Raw genomic sequence first — 19,170 nt, 5'->3', positions numbered from 1 at the left:
GGGCTTCGTGCATGCTAGGTGAGCACTCTACCACTAGGCCATGCTCCCGGCTCCTGGTTTCCTTGTTTTAAACTTTCTTTTTCTAAGATCCTGAAAAAAAAGGGTTGTTTCTTATATATTATTTTCTAATTGATAGAGCTATTTCCTCCTAAAATCTGGATGAAATCGAAGATATTTTAATAGCCTTTTTTTCCTGTAAAACTATAATCCATTAAAATTGCACATAACAAAAACATAGATGTTAATGGGAAAAAACTACAGATATTAGTATATGATTATCGAGGATATTCAGGTCTTAGAGAGATACTGCTTATACTCGATGATTCTTCAAAATGAATTTGTTAATTTTGATTCTTTAGGTCTCAACACACCCAGAAAGTTCCACGAAGCCTCACGTGCAGAAGTCCCGGCCATGGCAAGGAGCACCCTCTATGACCCTTGACCGCCAGATCATCGGCCAGACTCTCAGACAGACCTACCCTCCATCACCAAACTGTGTGCTTTTGACACATTATGGACACCCAAACCCAGACAGAGACACCGGCCTCACAGGAACTCCACTCACCAAGTTACTAACTCTGGAAAGAGACAATGGCAACCTGGAATGGCATGTATGTCTGTCTAATGGCTGGTTTTAAAGCTCTAGTTTAAGCACACACACACACACACACACACACACACACACACACACACACACACACAAACCTTAAAACAGTTGAAGCAGATTGTGTTTTACAGTCAACATCTCACATATATAGTAACAAAAGGAACCTGTTTTAACTAATTAATTTGTAATTATAAATCACATCATCTTAATGATTATGATGAATAGTAAATTTTAATTTATTTTTCAATATGCTCTTCAATGAAGTAGCAGTGACAAATAAAAATAAGCACTGAAAGCTGTGTGCTAGAGGCTCATGCCTATAATCCTAATTACTCATGAAGCCAAGAGTGGAAGAAGATTCATAGTTCAAGGTCAGTCCTAGCAGAAAAGTTGGCAAGGACCTGTCTTAAAACTAAGGAGCATAAAATTGGGCTAGGGATGTAGTGAATGTATAAGACTGACAGCCAAGCAAGCAAGGTCAAACCATAGAACTACCAAAGAGTACTGCACTAATATCTGTTTACCAGCTTAAATTTTAATTTTAAAGGTGTTCTGAGTAAGTATAGTAGTTGATAACTTATCCATTGTTTTAGTTTCTTAATCACAAGATTGGCAGACATCGTTTAAATAGCAATATTTTTGTCTTCTAAAATATTCATTAGAACAAACAACCATCTTTTTTACTTTTTTATTTATTTATTTATTTATTTTTCATATTTTTTTTGTAATTAATAAAAGGGTTACATTATATTCACCAGATAGAAGGTGCATTACTTCACATACATTGATACCCTACTTTTTTTAAATTTTTTATTGTCGTAGTAATGTATAGAGGAGTTACAGTTATATTTGCCAGGTAGTAGGCATATTACTTCTCACACATTGATACTGCTTCTCATGTTTTTGTCCCCATTTTCCTCCCCCACCCTTCCCAATCATCTTGTTTTCCCCCTTCCTTTTCCTATTTCAAATAATTAAATAAATGTATATACAATGTACCAGAATAACAAAGTCAGATACAGTAAAATTATGAGATTAACCAAATGGCAAAAAAGGAGAAGAGAAATAACATAGTACATTAAGAACAATCACTCAAGATAAAACTCTTATTTCCATATCCTAGAGATCCTTTCATTTAGTCTCATCCTATATGAACTTATGTACCTAGATTTTGAGTTATTGTGATCCTCTGTAGGAGAGTCCTAGATGTGTACAAATTAATACAAATGAGGAAAACCATTGAGCCTATGTTCCTTTGGGTCTGGCTCACTTCACTTAATATGATTTTTTTATTGAACTTTATATTTCATGAATCTGATCAGCCCTTTCTTTCTTTCTTTCTTCTTCTTCTTTTTTTTTTTTTTTTGGTGGGTCATGGGATTTGAACTCGTCCCTGAGCTCTTCAGCTCAAGGCTACCACCCTACCCTTGAGCCAAGCCCCACTTCCCATTTTCTAGGTTAATTGGAGATAAGAGTCTCAGGTCCAGGCATGAGCCATTGTGCCCCACTCAGATTTGCCTTCTTTTTATAGTGTTTGTGTTCATTGCATTAATTTATTTTGACAATGGTGAGCCTGAAATTCAGGTCTTTGTCTAAGTTAGGGAAATAGACTACCTCTAAGCTACATCCCTGGTTCTTTAAAGGTATTGATTTATATCTTCAACAAATGATTACTTATTATCTACAAAACAGCAAGCAATTAGTGGACAGAGGATACAAAATAAATTAGAATGATTATATTTATATAGTTTATTTTTATCGTGATTTGTATTTAAGAGATCTTCAAAAAATACTGATGAATGAATAGTGCTAAAGGATGTGATATCGCAGTTTAGACAAATTATACTTTCTCTACAATTTTCATATAAGAATCCCAATATTTGAATCCAAATGATAATAAAATTCTTCTAGCAGGGCATAATGGCTCATGTCTGTAATCCTAGCTACTCAGGAGGTTGAGATCTGAGGACCAAGGTTCAAAGCCAGCCCAGGCACTGAAGAACATGAGACTCTTATCTCCAATTAATCACTAAAAATGGGAAGTGGGGCTGGGGCTCAAGGGATAGGGCAGTAGCCTTGAGCTGAAAAGAGCAGGGTAACTCCCAGGCCCAGGGGTGGGCAGTATCCTTGAGCTGAAGAGCTCAGGGACAGTGCCCAGGCCCAGAGTTCAAGCCCCATGACCCACACAAAAAAGAAAATTCTCTTTCTGTTTTTTTTTTCTTTCTTTCTTTTTCTTTCTTTCTTTCTTTCTTTCTTTCTTTCTTTCTTTCTTTCTTTCTTTTTTTCTTTTTCTCTTTCTTCCTTTCCCTCCTCCTCCTCCTCCTCCTCCCTCTCCACCTCCTCCTCCTCTTTCTCCTCCTCCTCCTTCTTCCTTTTGCCAGTCCTGGAGCTTGAATTCAGAACCTGAGCATTGTCCTTGGGCTTTCTCAAGGCTAGAGCTCTACCACTTGAGCCACAGCACCATTTTCAGCTTTTTCTATGTATGTGGCACCAAGGAATTGGATCTTTGTGCTGCTAGGCAAGCACTCTACCACTAGCCCAAACTCCTGGCCCCTAGAATAAAATTCTTCATAAACAAATTTCATAATTATCTGGATAAGAGAACAGAGTAAGTGTCATTGATGTTCACTAAAAAAAATGATACAATCCTGCAATAGGGCTATCAGAAAGCTAAATGGAATATAGATTTCTACTTGTATATTTACTTAAACTTTTCAATAGTGGATATATAAAGAACTTTCAAAAACAGGGTCATAGACTCAGCTCCATTCACTCAGTGAAATGCATAAAAGATATGAAGGATGAAAATCATCTCAATAGTAAATATTAGAACTATACCCAGTATGATTTATCTTACAACCATCACTTTCAAAGTTCATTTTCCTGTGTGGAAGATTGATTTTTAAGGGAAAAACTCCAAATCTCAAAAGATATGATTATATCAGTCAATTTTAGATAAAATCCAGAAAATAATCTTATGACAATATTTTATTAACCAAGTTTTTCTTTATATGGACAAACAATATTTCTCTCTCTTTCTCTCTGTTTCATCTATCTATCTCTTCTATATTTCTTTCAGGATTCTTTTTTATTTGTTAGATTTGCATCTTGCCCTTGTTTTTATAATAAGTCTGTATATATAGAAGGGACATATGAATTCTTGGGGCCAGGAGTTTGGCCTAGTGGTTAAAGTGCTTGCCTAGCATGCATGAAGACCCAGGTTCGATTCCTTGGTACCACATCTAGAAAAAAAGCTGGAAGTGGTGCCGAGGCTCAAGTGGTAGAGCTCTATCCTTGAGAAAGTCCAAGGACAGTGCTCAGGCCCTGAGCTCAAGCCCAGGACTGGCAAAAAAAAAAAAAAAAAAAAAAAAAAGAAGGGACATATGAATTCTTATTGGCCTCTCTGATAGTCTTAATCAAAGACTTAGTTGCATGATGGGAAGGACTGCAGACAACATTTTCTTTCTTAGTCATTGTCATTTATGTATGTAGAATTGCCTTTCACCCATGATAAGTGTTAACTTAATCATAGTTTATCTTTGATAGTTTGAGTATCTATCTATCTATCTATCTATCTATCTATCTATCTATCTCCTCTATTGTAGACATTTTAGATACAGAGAGCATGCGTAGAACACCACCAATTGAAGAACAGGTTTCCATCCTTTACCTCTCTCACACACTTTCTTATCCTTTGAAAAAGTATTTGTTTTGAGTTAGAGTCTTATTTTGTAGCCCTGGTTGACCTTCAGGTCACAATCCTCTTGCCTCAGCCTATCTGGAATTACAGAGTTTGCTGCCCATACTCAACTGAAAAAAATACCTTGATGCTTATATTTTAAAATTGCCAAACATAAAGGCCAATGGAATCACTATGGTCTTTACCATTTTTGGTGTTTTTTTTTTTTTTTAAGTCTTATCGTTCTAAGACACCAGGGGACATTTCAGTAATTCAAAGAGGTTCCTGAAAGTACTTTGGTAGCACAGGATATGTCTGTGAAAGCATCCTTGAATTCAGAAGTGGATGATGGAATGTAGAATAGTTTGCTATTAAAGATCTCTGAAAGAGAGACATGAAATTGTAAAAAGCATTGTGCAACAGATGTCTATATATGACTCAGGGACAAGACCTTTTCTCATGAACTATTGCCTCTGTCCCAGATCTGCAGTTTAGCATAATTGAGCTGCTATGCTTTAAGGCACATGGGTCCAGTAATAGTTTTCTGTAACTGGGATCTCCTCACATCACTTCTATTTTTATTTATTTATTTATTTTGGCCAGTCCTGATTTTTGCACAAATCATCTTTGGGTAATGTTTTACTGGAGGTCTGTCAACATTTGATTTAATTTGACCAGTGACCTTGCTTGGAAATAATATTAATGAAATCTTAAGATCTTTTTCAGGGCCTGGGTGTGTGGTTTAAATGGCAGAGAGCTTGCCTAGCAAGTGTGAGGCCCTGAGTTCAAACCCTGATACCAAGAATAAATACATAAATAATGGAAAATGCATAAGCTTTTACAATATTCTTCAGCTTTAAAATTTTAAACTATAATCTAACCTATGACATTTAGATATCTACTAGTACAAGGCAATTGAATTCTTATTTTTTGTTACTTATTTTTGAGGAGTCATCTCATGACAACCTAGATCAGTTGGCTGTGGCATGAAATGCCTCCTGGAAAGCAGGGTATTTGTGGAGATCCCACTTTTCAAGGATGTAGCCCGGTTACCATCTGGAAGCAAATGCAAGAGAATAGTTTCAAGATGATCTCACTTTCAGTGATATTTTAGACATCAATATCCATAGTCAAAAAAACTGGATTTAAATAGCTAAAACATTTTCTAGGATTCCCTTTGTAATGTCTGAACCTCTACTTTAATCATTATTTGCAATATTCTCAATATATTTTTTGTAGGTGGAAGATGTTTTTGAGGATATAATCAACATGGAATCAAGTTTCAAAGAGAAAGGAACAAACTCTCTTCTGCTAATGCAAAGAACAGTGAGTGTTTCCACACCCAAGGAAGTCAGTAAGGTTAAAGTGAATTTAGAATCTGCTGAGTAAAATCAAGAAATTTCATTTAATTAGTAAATGGTAATTTATCCTGCACTTTTGAAACAGACACACAATAGCAGGTAAATATTGGGAATTGTTTTTTTTGCTGACAAAATAATAAAACAGTATTAGTAAAATTATGTTGTTTATCTATGTACATGTACATGTGTATGTATGTGTCTATCTTCCTATCTATCATGTATCCATGTGTCATCTGTCACCTATCTCTCTGTGTCTCTAATCTTTATAAACATAGAACCAATTATATATCTAATTTTCAATGGTATTTTCTAGGAGCAATTCAATCTTCATATTCCTATTTATGGCATTGAATTATTCAAACATCTTCATAAGGTTGTGACTCAGCTTTGATTATTTCATCCTGATTAAAATATACAAAATTCAGAGTCTGTGTTTTTGCAGAGCACAGAAATATTAACAACACTAAAACTTATAAATTTATGTCTGAACCAATATCCAGACTTTAAGGATAAATGAAAAAAATTAGAATAGGCCTCATCTAACTTTAAAGGATATGGAAAATCTTCTGAGTCAAAATAAATACAAATTTATAGAACATTATTCAATAAAGGGATACTATTGCAGTTCCTGTTTGATTGCTGTTGCTTTTTCATTATTCATGTGTTGACCAGCAAAAATATTCTTAAAAGGTACACAAATTCTTTCCACATATTTTGCATGGTTAGTGTTAATCATTGTCTGTGTTAAGATGAATGTCTTAAATTTAACGCCTTCAGTTCCATTGGGAGATGTGGGTATCAACAGAAAGGGGGAAGGCCAATTGAGTATCAATATGATCTAAGGAGTTGATTTGCATGTGAGAACAATCAAATAATGAAAGCTGAAATTGTTTTACAACTGAGTGATAGAGGGAGTAAGTTTTGATGAAGAGATGTTATAAATAGGTTTCAAATGTCACCATGAACCCCCCACTACCGCCGTGTTTTGTATGACTAATGTAAGGATGAGGTAGCAACTCTTATTTCCTTTTCTTCTTCTAAGTTCCAAAAGTATAGTTACATAAAAAGCAATTCCCTGCATTAATATTTGATCAATGCTAATTTCTTCCTGTCTAATATCATAACATGAAGACAATATTTTCTTCATTAGTATTTAGTCCTGTGTTTTAGGGAATATTAATTTCCTGCCATTTGGTCTTCTTTGTATGTGGTACTTCCTTCATTGAAATTATATATTGAAACAGTCTGTGCCTAATTAAAATATTTGTATTATTTGTCAAATTTTATCTTCATGTGTGTGTGTGTGTGTGAGTGTGTGTGTGTGTGCCAGTACTGTGGTTTACATTTGGGGCCTTCTGCTTGCTAAGCAAGCACTCCACCACTTGAGCTATGCCCCCAAACCTTTGTTTTGCAAGGTACAGTCTTGCTTTTACCCAAAGTCATTCTCAAACTGTATTCTTCCAACTTCTGCTGACCACATAGCTGACATTACAGTAAGCTTGAACCAACATTGCCCTGCTTGTTTGTTATAATGGAGTCTCATTAACATTTTTTCTTTTTTTGGCCTCTGATGGCTTGAAACTCTAATCCTCTGGATCTCTAGCTCCTGAGTAACTGGAATTATGAACTTCTATCACCACTCCCTGTGACCTTACTTGTTTGTTAAAAGCTTTGTACAGAAGCTTACTCAGTATAAATAGATGGTAATGACTGTGCAGAATTTTTTTTTTACAGAAGGTCTTTTTACAAAATATACACTACTAGCAAATCTGTATTAGTGGCCATCTGAATGAGCTTTATCAAGACAGGACACCACAGTTGGAAAACTTTGGAAGTAGAGGAGAGATAATGTGGATCTGAGTATGAAGGTCAATGCTAAACTTACCAAATCATCTAACATGGCTTTTATTTTCCCACTCATCTCTCTTTTTTCTTCTCCTCTAACAGATGTCTAAATGCTATATGTTCCAATATTCAATTTCAGCTAGCCTTTCTTGTATGACTACATTTTTCTTTTTGGTCGGTTTTGGGGCGTGAATTGTGGGCCTGGGAACTGTCCCTGAGCTTTTCAGCTCAAGGCTACCTCCCTACCCCTTGAGCCACACGGCCATTTCTGGTTTTCTAGGAGTTAATTGGAGATAAGAGTCTCAAGGTCTTCAGTACCCGGGCTGGCTTTGAACTATGATCCTCAGAACTCAGCCTCGTGGGTAGCTAGGATTACAGGTGTGAATCACTGCTCCCAGCTGATTACACATATTTTATGGGTGATAATCAATCCATCTTCAGTCACAGAACTGTCTCCTGGGTGCTACATTCATGTATTTTACTGCTTGTAATATGCAAGTCAAACTTCACATGCTTAAAGAGAAGCTGTAGTTCTTTTTGAAAATTTGCTTTTAGTTGATCAGGAACCAGAACAAAAATAAAACTACCTTCCCCAAATTCAAGGTTTTCCACCTGTGTCAGGATTACTCCCATGCCCACATCAACTGTTTGCCTTAATCAGTATCAGAGATTTCTAGAGTCACATTTTTTTTTGTCACCATCTCCTATCCTAAAGTGGTGACTTGTTTGTTACTTTACTCTTAGCACCTAACACAGTGTTCTATAAAGCCAAAATGTTCAGCACATTCAATGAATTATTGCAAAATGTGCACATGATACAGGAAAATTTCTACTTAGGAATTAATTTAATATATAAAAGGCAGCAGGGATAGCGACAACAATAGGCCTACCCTCTATCAGATACTTACCTAATGTGATTTTGGAAAGCAGGAAAGAGGCTTAGAAAAAAAGTTTTATTTCTTGTTGAGGCTTGTATAATGAGTGAGCAGCAGACTCAGGGCTTGAACCTAATCTTTTGAGAAACAATGGTTCTACCCCGAATGTCATGCCAGCATCTGCAAAAAGGTAGCTATTTCATGAAAATGTAGGATTTGGGAATATAAAAGGACAGTAGAGAGATCTGCTCTGCTCTCAGACTGTAGTTGAATGATGGCATAGCCTCTAAGTTTAGATCTGTCTCTCTATAATTCCGACCCATTGGTCTTGGTCTAACCCTTTCTTTCGGAGATGGAGTTGTGTATAATAATTCATTTCTCTCAACATATATAGGTATTTTTCAATCAGGTATCTGTAAATGCTGGTGGCATTTGGCAATCTAAGTAAACTGTTATAGTTCAAGACCATTCCAGAGACGAAGCTGAGTAAATATTAACAACCCTTGGTGCTTAGTTGGAACTTGAAAGGACTGAATAACATCAGTGAGCAAGCTTTTGTCAATCACAATCTAGACCAGATTAGTCTTAAAGTCCAAGGAAGAGCCAAAGTTCACCTTAGGGCACACCTCTCCGGTTATTGTTTGCAAGCTAAAGTAAAAGAAAATGATGAAGGAGAAAGAGAAAACCATCGCTATTGTGAAGGTTGTAGACCCTTCAAATTTAAAACTGGTGAGCATTGGATTTCTTTCAATGTTTGGAGATGAAACCCATTTAAATACTGAATTTAAACTTTATAAATTGACAGTCAATAAAATAAGGTATGTGGAGATTCAGTTTTGAAATGTATAAAGTTTAATTTACTGTATTGACTAGCTTTTTACTTATGAGTGCTTTAATAAGTGGTATGGGCCACAGTAAAAATTATTATAGGTGACTTAAGAATGGATTGTTAAAATGAATGTTTTATTGTGGTTTTTATATAAAAGTTAAGTGTTTCACTAATTGTTTTAATGTTTATATTAAGCTAAGAGTTGTTATTATTAATTTAGTACTAAATGGACAATATGCATATAAAATGTATGATGTGACAGTATTTGTTATTCTTCTCTTTTATATGTTGTCCTTTTTTCATATGTTAAAAGCCAACTTTGTCAAACACAAGGTTGCTTCCCCTATTCCAGCCCCACTCATTATTTTTACTCACTTCTATTAGAACAAAAATAATAATAACAAAATAACACAGTTGGATTTCTCTGCTCAGTGCTTGTCATTCAGGCCCCATAGTGATACCTTAACAAATAAAATAAAGTTGAAGATAAATCAGTGGAGTGTTTCCTAGGACTGGGAAAATCTGGTTTACTGGCTCTAAATGAATAAACACCCAAAAGGAAGGAAGATATTCTTTCAAGTGAACATTTTTCATGTATGCATACATTGTAGAATGCATGCCTCCCTGTGGTGCTCTTCTTTAGACCAGAAGTTTACTTTCCTTTTATGTTTACAGTTATTCTATCTAATAGTGTCCTGCTCAATTTTTAAAAACCATTTTAAGTTCACAGTAAATGTCTTTATTGAAAAGCCAAACAGAGGATCTGAGCAACTACAAATTTGCTGTCAGTTTCCCTTGAAACTCATACTAACTATGTGGTATATCACACATAGACTCCCACAAACTGATTAGGTTTTTTTCCCTTTTGTTTTATATAAACATCAACAAATAATTTGAAAATATTAGTTACATAAAATTTTATATGAGACAGTCTGCTTTGCATTTATAAGGAAATTATCTAGCTGGTCACATATCTGTAGATATGCATATGTATTTCCAGAAAAGCCCTGGCATTTCTGTACATAATCCAATTTCAGAATGTGGTGAGTGTATGCTACAATATTCTTTTCATTTTCTAGGTTATTACAAAAGATGTATGTAGAAGCAATAACTTGTAATTAAAATAGAAGATTTCTAATGGAGTTTATTAGTGTTATTGTATTTTTAAATAAATCAGATTTCCATAAGGGAGATTATTTGAGAAAGCTAGGACACCCAGCTGAGCAAGAGAGGGCAATTTTAATTCTGGTATTTATTGATTGTATAAGGTATAGGAAAATCTCAGTAGAAAAGAATAAAACTAAGAAAACATAGTCAATAATTTCTTACTATTCCAAATATTTGAGATTAAATATACTAAGTGCAAGAATGTTTCCATAGTAAGATAGGTAGTAAAGAATCCATTCTTTGTATTTATCAGACAAGCTTGGATTTGAATATAAGCCTTGTATTTAGTTAGGTATATCATCCTGAGATTTTTAAATTTCTTAGATACATAAATGTTTTATGTTCAAAATTATAATTATATTGCTTGTTATAATTATAATACTTATTATGCAATATGATTTAGTTAATATTTGGCATAGAATATGCAACTGTGACATATCATAAATGTTATGATGTTTGTGTTTTGTTATCTTTTAAAAGATTCTCCATCTGCTCACATTTAAATTTTTGAGAAAATAATGTTTTTCACAACGGCTGTACCTTTGCCTTATCAATGCTTCAGGGTTCTGGGTTTTCTCTCCTTGTTTTCTTTAATTACCAGTCCTGGGGCTTGAACTCAAGCCCTGGGCACTGTCGTTGTGCTTCTTTTTGCTCATCACTTGAGCCACAGTGCCATTTCCTCCTTTTTTGGCTTATGTAGTATTGAAGAATTGAACCCAGGGATTCATGCATGTATGACAAGCCACATTCACAGCCATTGTTTCCTTTTAATAGACACTAGTATTATGAGTGTGAAGTAGCATCAAAATTGTTTTTATTTTCATTTTCCTCAGGACTAATATTGGTGGGTGGGCATTTTCTCATGTGCTTACTAGCCATTTGTATGTTCTTGAAGAAAAATGTCTATTCATGGTTTTTTAATTTATTTTGTTCCTGCCAGTTGCATACGAGTGTGTGTGTGTGTGTGTGTGTGTGTGTGTGTGTGTGAATAGAAAGAAAGAGACAGACAGGAGAGAGACAATGACATGATTTCAATTTCTTAGCTTCTAAATGATTTACAGGTAGTTTCTCTTATTATGTGCTTTTTTTTCTCATACTTGGTGACATTTGGTGTAGAAAGTTCTAAATTTTACTTAAGCTTATCTTCTTTTTCACTCCATTGCTGAGATTTTGATAACATATCAAAAAAATCATAGCCACATCAATTTTCATGAAGTTGTTGTTGTTCTTCTGAATTTTTTTTTACAATTTTGTCTCTTTTTAAAAAAAAAGTTTTATCTTATGTTTTGTTCTTTAACCCATTTTGAGTTAATTTTTAAATGATTTGTGAGATAAGAACCCACCTTCATTCATTTCGTGTGGCTATTCAGTGTACCCTGTTGGAAAGAATGTCCTTTCACCTTTGGATAGTCTTGGCACTCATGTTAAAAAAAAACAAAAAACAAAAATACTTGACCAGATATTGAAAATTTTATTTCTGTCTTCACTAATATCCTTCTATATATCTATTTTTATGCTACAATAGCACTATGTGCTTTCTTGAAGCATTATAATAATCTTTTAGTGCTGACACTTTGCTCTTTAACAAACTTGCTTTAGTTTTCAAAGGTCCCACAGCATTCCAGATGAATTTTAGTGTGCATGTTTCCTTTTTTCTTTTTTGTTTGTCTTGGGGCTTGAACTCTGGGCCTGGGCGCTCTTCCTGAGCTATCTAGCTCAAGGCTAGTACTCTACCACTTTGAGTCACAGTGGCACTTAGAGTTTACTGGTGGTTAATTGGAGATAAGTTTCAGACTTTAGTGCCTGGGCTAGTTTTAACTGCAGTCCCCAGATCTCAGCCTTCTGAGTGGCTAGGATTACAGGCGTGAGCCACCAGTGCCTAGCCTTCTTTCCATTTTTTTATTACAAAATTTATTAACATTGATTTTTACATCATATTTCAAATGACATATTTGACAAACAAGTATTCAAGAAGGGAATCTCTATATACAATCACTGGCACTTAGATTTTAGAATATAATTAAAATTAGGCTGAGGGCTTGTATGTCATAGATACATATTAATGTATGTAATTAAACATTATGTCTATAGAGTCATAAGTTTTTTAAATTGTAATTAATAGAAGGGTTACTTTATATTCACCAGATAGAAGGTGCATTATTTCACAAACATTGATACCCCCTCTCATGACATGGTCCCCATTTTCCTCCCTCCCCCCTGCTCATCTTGATTTCCCCCCTTCTCTATCCAATTTCAAATAACCGATTAAGCACATATAAAATATATCATATAACAAGGTGAAATATTGTAACAATATGAAATAACCAAGGGATAGCAAAAGAGATGAGGTATAACATAGTACATTAAGGACAACAATCACTCATTATATGGTTTTTGTTTCCTTATCCTGGAGGTCCTTACATTTAGTGTCATACTATTTGACTTTATGTCTCCAGATTTTGTTCTATTGTAAATCTCTGCTAGGAGAGCCCAAGGTTCCTACTGATTATGACAAATGAGGGAGACTCTTGGGCCTATGTTCCTTTGAGTTTGTCTTACTTCACCTAACATGATTTTTTCTAAGTCTTTCCATTTTCTTAAAAATGGGGTGATGTCATTCTTTCTGACAGCAGCATAGAATTCCATTGTGTATAAATACCACATCTTGTTGACCCACTCATCAACTGAGGGACATCTGGGTTGGTTCCATATCTTTGCTATGGTAAATAGTGCTGCAATGAACATCACTGTGCTAGTGGGTTTAGTCTGTCTTTGTTTCTGGATGATTGGGTAAATGCCAAGTAGTGGAATTGCTCTATGTTTAGTCTTTTGAGGAACTGCCAGACTTCTTTCCATAGTGGTTGAACGAGTTTGCATTCCCACCAACAGTGTAGTAGTGATCCCTCCTGGCCACATCCCCTCCAGCATTTGTTGTTAGTTTTCTTGATCCTGGCCATTCTAACTAGAGTGAGGTGGAATCTTAGAGTTGTTTTGATTTGCATTTCTCTCATGACCAGAGATGTTGAGCATTTCTTCATGTGTCTATAGGCCATTTTTATTTCTTCTTCAGAGAAGACTCTCTTTAAGTCTTTGGCACATCTTTTAATGGGATGGTGGTTTCTTTGGAGATTAGTTTTGGAGTGATTCAATTTTTTGAGCTGTTGATATAATTTAAATATGAGGCCTTTGTCCATTGTACGGTTAGTGAAGATTTTCTCCCATTCTGTAGGCTTCTTAATTAATTTACTAGCTATGTCCTTTGCCATATAGAAGCTTTGCAGTTTAATGCAGTCCCACTTATCTAGACTTTCTCTGATTTGTTGTGTTACTTGGTCCTTATTAAGAAATTTTCGACCTGTGCCAAGGAGGCCTAGTGTATCTCCTATTCCTTCGTGTAAAGTTTTCAGTGTGTCGGCTAGAGTCATAAGTTTTTATGTCTATGTAGTTTTGTTTATATTTCCAGTATCATGTCCATAGCATTGGGTACACAAATATTGAGTCCTCTCTCTTGTACTGTTTGGATCTAATAGCTACAAATTAAGGATAACATGCACCTTTTGTTCCTTTGGTCTTGACTTGTCTCATTCAAAATGATTTGCTCTAGATTCATCCACTTCCCTGCAAATGCCATTATTTTATCTTCTTTGTTGGCTATGTAGAATTCTATTGTGTGTATACATATATATATATATATATATATATATATATATCACATTTTCTGTATCCATTCAGCGGCAGTAGGGCATCTGGATTGTTTCCATCACCTGGCTATTGTGAATAGTGCAGAGATGAACATAGCTGAGCAGGTATCCTTATCATATCTTGGGTTATGATGTTCAGGATAGATGCCCAGGAGTGGTATGACAGGATCATAGGGAAGGTCAATTTTCCGTTCTTTAAGAAACTCCATACTGCTTTCCAGAGTGGCTGAACTTGCTTACAATCCCACCAGCAGTGCAGTAGGGTTCTTTTCTCTCCACAATCCTGCCAGCATGTGTTATTGTCTGATTTCAAAATCTTGGCCATTCTTGTTGGGGTAAAGTGGTATCTTAGGGTTGTTTTTATTTACATTTCCTTTATGACCATGGATGATGAGCATTTTCTCATATGCTTTTCTGCCATTTTAATATCTTAAGTCTCTCTTTAGTTCCCTTGCCCATTTAGCGATTGGTTTGTTGGGTTTGGGGGGGATTAGTTTATTTATTTATTTATTTTTGCCAGTCCTGGGCTTAAGCTCAGGGCCTGAGCACTGTCCTTGGCTTTTTCTCAAGGCTAGAGCTCTACCACTTGAGTCTCAGCACCACTTCTGGCTTTTTCTAAGTATGCGGTACCAAGGAATCGAACCCGGGTCTTCGTGCATGCTAGGCAAGCACTCTACCACTAGGCCAAACCCCCGGCTGGGATTAGTTTCTTGAGTTCCCTGTTGATATTAGATGTTCAGCATTTGTCTGATGTGTTATTGGTAAATATCTTTTCCCAGTTAATTGGCTGTCTTTCTATTTTAGTGGCTATGCTTTTATCTGTGCAGAAACTTTATTTTTAGTTAGTCCCATTTATTGAGTCTCTCTCCAATTTGTTGTGACCCTGGGATTCTGTTCAGGAATATTTTGCCTGTGCCGATGAGTTCCAATTCTCTCCAACTCTATTGTGTAGTCGTTTCAAGGGTCTGGTCTGACATTGCGGTCTTTGATCCATTTTGAGTTAATGCTTGTGCAAGGTGAAAGGCTAGGGTCCTTCTTTCCTTTTCTTATGTGATTATTCTGGCTATAATATCCAATATATATATATATATATAGGAGAAATTGTAGGAGTGATTAGTTATTTCTCCAGATCATACAGAAAAGCTTACCTTTTAAATCTTAATTTTTACTATATGTTTTTTCCATTTAAAATAAGTTTATTTAGATTTCTTTCACTTTAATGTGTCTTACTAGCATGGCATAAATAGTGTTATTTTTTCCCCTTGACTTTCATATTAATGGGTTTTGCTTATTTATATTCTTATTTTATTGTTTATTCTACTCTGTTTTGGATTATTATCCATATCTAATGTATTGAGACTGATACTTACTTTAATTAATTCCAAAGATGGATCTACTATTCTTGAATTGTTATTCAAGAGCACACATTTCGTTTAAGGCATTTAAATATTATTATGGACATTACTTTATGTGCGTTTTCATTACTTTAAAATTTCAGTATAAACTTTTGTGTTTTTCAATGCAGTCTTTTTACATGATCTTTAATTATGAGCCCCAAAATGATATTTTTCTCCTTCCTTCTTTCCCTTCCCTTTCCTCCCCTTCCCTTTCTCCTCTCCTTTCCCTTCTCCTCTCCTGTCCTCTTCTCTCCTCTCCTCTCCTCTCCTCTCTTTTCCTCCCCTCTCTTCTCCTCTCCTATTCCTCTGTGTATGTGTTCCAGGATCTGGGACTTGAACTAGGGCCTGAGCACTTTCCTTGACCTCTTATGCTTAAAGCTAGCACTCTACCACTTCAGTAACAGCTGTAGTTCCAGCTTTTTGGTGAGTGGTTGGAGATAAGGATTTCATGGGCTTCCCTCTCCAGACAGGTTATGAGCCTAGATCCTCAAGTTTCAGCCTCTAACTAGTTAGGATTTCAGACATGAACCACCAGTGCCTGGCAACTTGCTATTGTTTTATTCAACATATTTGTTACATTTCTCAAAGTCACAATGAAAATGTTCAGAGCAGGTGGGTAATGCTTAAGTTCATAACCAACAGGCTTTCAAACATGATCATGACAATTTCTATTTTTAAAAATATGATAAAGTGATGCTCATCTTAAGGAAAATATATGACTTTTGGATTTCCTCCTATTTTTATTTGCTTGATCCATATAGCATCTCTCAAATTCAGCCAACTAATTTCATCCTTAGTTTGTAGATCTGGAGGTTGAATGGAGCAAATACTTAACATAAATACCACCTTCCTAGGATCTATAATGAAAAAGAAGATTAAAAAATAATTTTATTCAACTGGGGGTAATTTGATGGTAGAATATTGCATGAACATGGGAGAGTTTCTCAACTTAAGTATCAGTACTAAATATTAAAATGAAGAAATTAATAAAATTATGACTAGAAAACATAGTGGGAAGAGTTCTACAGTTAATGACAAAATTGTCTTGATGTACATTAGAATACCCTGAGTAATCCAGAGAGTCTTATTGGTATGAACATAATTAATAGATGATTTTAACTGGATTTTCAAAGTTTATGTTAGCTAGAAATACATATCATAGCAGTTTGTTATTCAGAAACTAATTTGGTTTAAGTAAGTTCTTCTGCATATTTATTTTGATTTTGATTTTATAATTCCAAAATTTTCTCTCAGGTTAAATCGCAGTTCTGCAAAATGTAAAAATATAGTGCTAGATGCCCTGTAATAATTTTGTTACAACTCTTTTTGATTACATGCAGTGTTCCTAATCATTTAGGAAAGGAAAAAGTTACTTTTTATTCAGTCTTTGGCTAACTGCCCAGAAATAGAATAGAGATAGTTCTCATGGAAATATTCATATCCGATGTTGTAAATGCTTCTTTTTCTGGAAAAATAGTATTAACTTGAAATATGAATATTATTTAAATTTAGTTTTCTTGAGCAATCAAATCAACAATTTTATTTAAAATAAGGAGTCAGTGCAACTTAAGCTGTGAATAATAAAGCCCCTTAACTTTCTGCAGAATTGGTCCCATGAAATGCTTTCACAACTGTGCTGTACTTTAATTGGATGTGTTCTGTATTCACTAGAGGCAAAAGTAGATTTAAAATATTTGTGGTTGGGATATTTTTAATAATACAGAACATTAAGTTTACAATAAGAAAAAATATGCCTTCTAGGTGCAGAGTTTCTGTCTTAATGAATAGTCTGAAATATCCCTTGAATTTGAGTTGCTTATATCATTGATATCATAAAGAACTTCTCAATCTTTGATCATTAAATCTTATTTGTGGTATTCAAGGAACTTTTCAGGTTGGCTAGAAATGTACTTATTTTTACACAAAATGATATTTTCAATTTTATTCATGTCTAACCATGTCATATGTTGGCTCAAACCTATATAACTTTGTAAATATTAAACAGATTTTTTTTCATGCATGAACTCATTTCTTATCTGTTTAAATAGAAGTAACTTTTTTACAGTGTCTCATTCATAAACAGCTCATACATATTTCAAAGTAGTTAATGCATGCTCATTTAAAATGAAGATGTGATATAGTATCATCATTAATAACAGAGTGACAAATTTTAAACGAGAAATTTCAAGTTCACAGTTAAATATATCCAAGTACAGAAAACCAATTGATATTATCTGCCTTTTCTTCTCTACAGTTATCTGGAAGTATTTTGGATGTATATAGTGGTGAGCAGGGAGTGTCACCAGTTAATATGGGTCTTACAAATGCTTCCTGTCCAAGTAACCTACCAATGAAAAAAGAAATTTCAGGTAATCTGGTCAGGTTAAATTCTTGTCTCTTAAGATATTAAATGGCATCTATAAAGCCATATAGGATGAAGCTAATTGAAAAGACCACCAGGATATGTAAACAAGAGTCATATAATGTGTGATTGTTGTTCTTAATGTACTATGTTATCTCTCATCTCTTTTGCTGTACCTTGGTTATCTCATATTGTTACAGTATCTTACCTTATTGGTAAGATACTGGTATATTGTATATATATTTATTTTTTTACTTGAAATAAGACAGGGAAGGGGGAAAACAAGATGAATGGAGGGCAATGGGGACAAAAACATGAGAAGGGGTAGCAATGTTTGTGAAGTAATGCACCTTCTGTCTAGTGAATATAATGTAACCCTTCTATTAATTACAATAAAAGACTATAAAAATAGTTAAAGGTGAAATTTAAAGAGTAATTTTTAATGTGTGTATTTGTGTACATATACATATATAATATATAAAATCATATATATTATCTATTGATTAGCTGAAGAGAGAGAGAGCGAGAGAGAGAGCGAGAGAGAGAGAGAGAGGAAGAGAGAGAGAGAGAGAGAGAGAGAGAGAGAGAGAGAGAGAGAGAGAGAGAGAGAGAGAGACATATGCTGGTCCTGAGGCTTGAACTCAGGGCTTGGATGCTGCCCCTGAGCTCAGAGCTAGCACTCTATTACTTGAGCCACAACTCCACTTCTGTTTCTTGGATGCTTGATTAGAATAAGAAAGAAGAATTTCTTGGATTTGTGTGCCCATTTGGCTTCCATCCACAATGTTCAGATCTCAATCTCCTGAGAAACTATCAACTGCAATCATCAGCTGTGATGAGAGACATAAGCCACTAGTGCCCAGCTTGTGATTACTTTTTTTTTTTTTTTGTCAGTTGTGAGGCTTGAACTGTAGGCCTGGGTGCTGTCTCTGAGATCTTTATTTCAGGGCTAGTGTTCTACTACTTGAGCCTCAGCCCCATTTTCAGTTTTCTGATGGTTAAATGGAGATAAGAGTCTCACACTTTTTGTGCCAGGGCTGGGCTTTGAACTTTGAGCCTCAGATCTCTGCCTCCTGAGTAGCTAGGATTAGACACTATCTTATTTTTTAAGGCATAATAATTCTGAGAACAATGTAAAGGAATTTTATATAAACTTACCTACTTAAAACAAGCATTTATAATCTGATATAATCTATGAGCAACAGAGATTCCAGGAGAAGGTTAGCAAACTGATTCTTAGTCTGTTATAGGGGTGAAATCCAGACATCAGCTAGAAGTACTCAATTGAACTGTTGAATAGGACCGGTAGATATATTCTCAATGTGACCCATTTATAGGTCTTGCAAG

General features: G+C 35.0%; 1 protein-coding gene across 2 annotated transcripts in view; it reads left to right on the top strand.

Moving 5' to 3' along the window:
- Nucleotides 1-19,170, top strand: part of Tfec (transcription factor EC) — a 53,014-nt gene that overhangs the window by 25,486 nt on the left and 8,358 nt on the right. The window contains exons 2-4 of one of the 2 annotated variants that reach the window (XM_090332368.1): nt 360-611; nt 5,526-5,612; nt 17,716-17,830. In XM_090332368.1, coding sequence (XP_090188494.1) covers nt 432-611; nt 5,526-5,612; nt 17,716-17,830 — 382 coding nt within the window. In that variant the 5' untranslated portion in view covers nt 360-431. Of the gene's footprint in view, nt 1-359; nt 612-5,525; nt 5,613-9,014; nt 9,097-17,715; nt 17,831-19,170 lie in introns of those variants that run through there. The other variant, XM_090332369.1, reaches the window with a different exon arrangement.

This window comes from Megascapheus bottae, chromosome 5 (genome assembly GCF_031878675.1).
Source record: "Megascapheus bottae isolate mThoBot1 chromosome 5, mThoBot2.hap1, whole genome shotgun sequence".
Taxonomy (NCBI): domain Eukaryota; kingdom Metazoa; phylum Chordata; class Mammalia; order Rodentia; family Geomyidae; genus Megascapheus; species Megascapheus bottae.
This window is presented reverse-complemented; position numbering and strand designations above follow the sequence as displayed.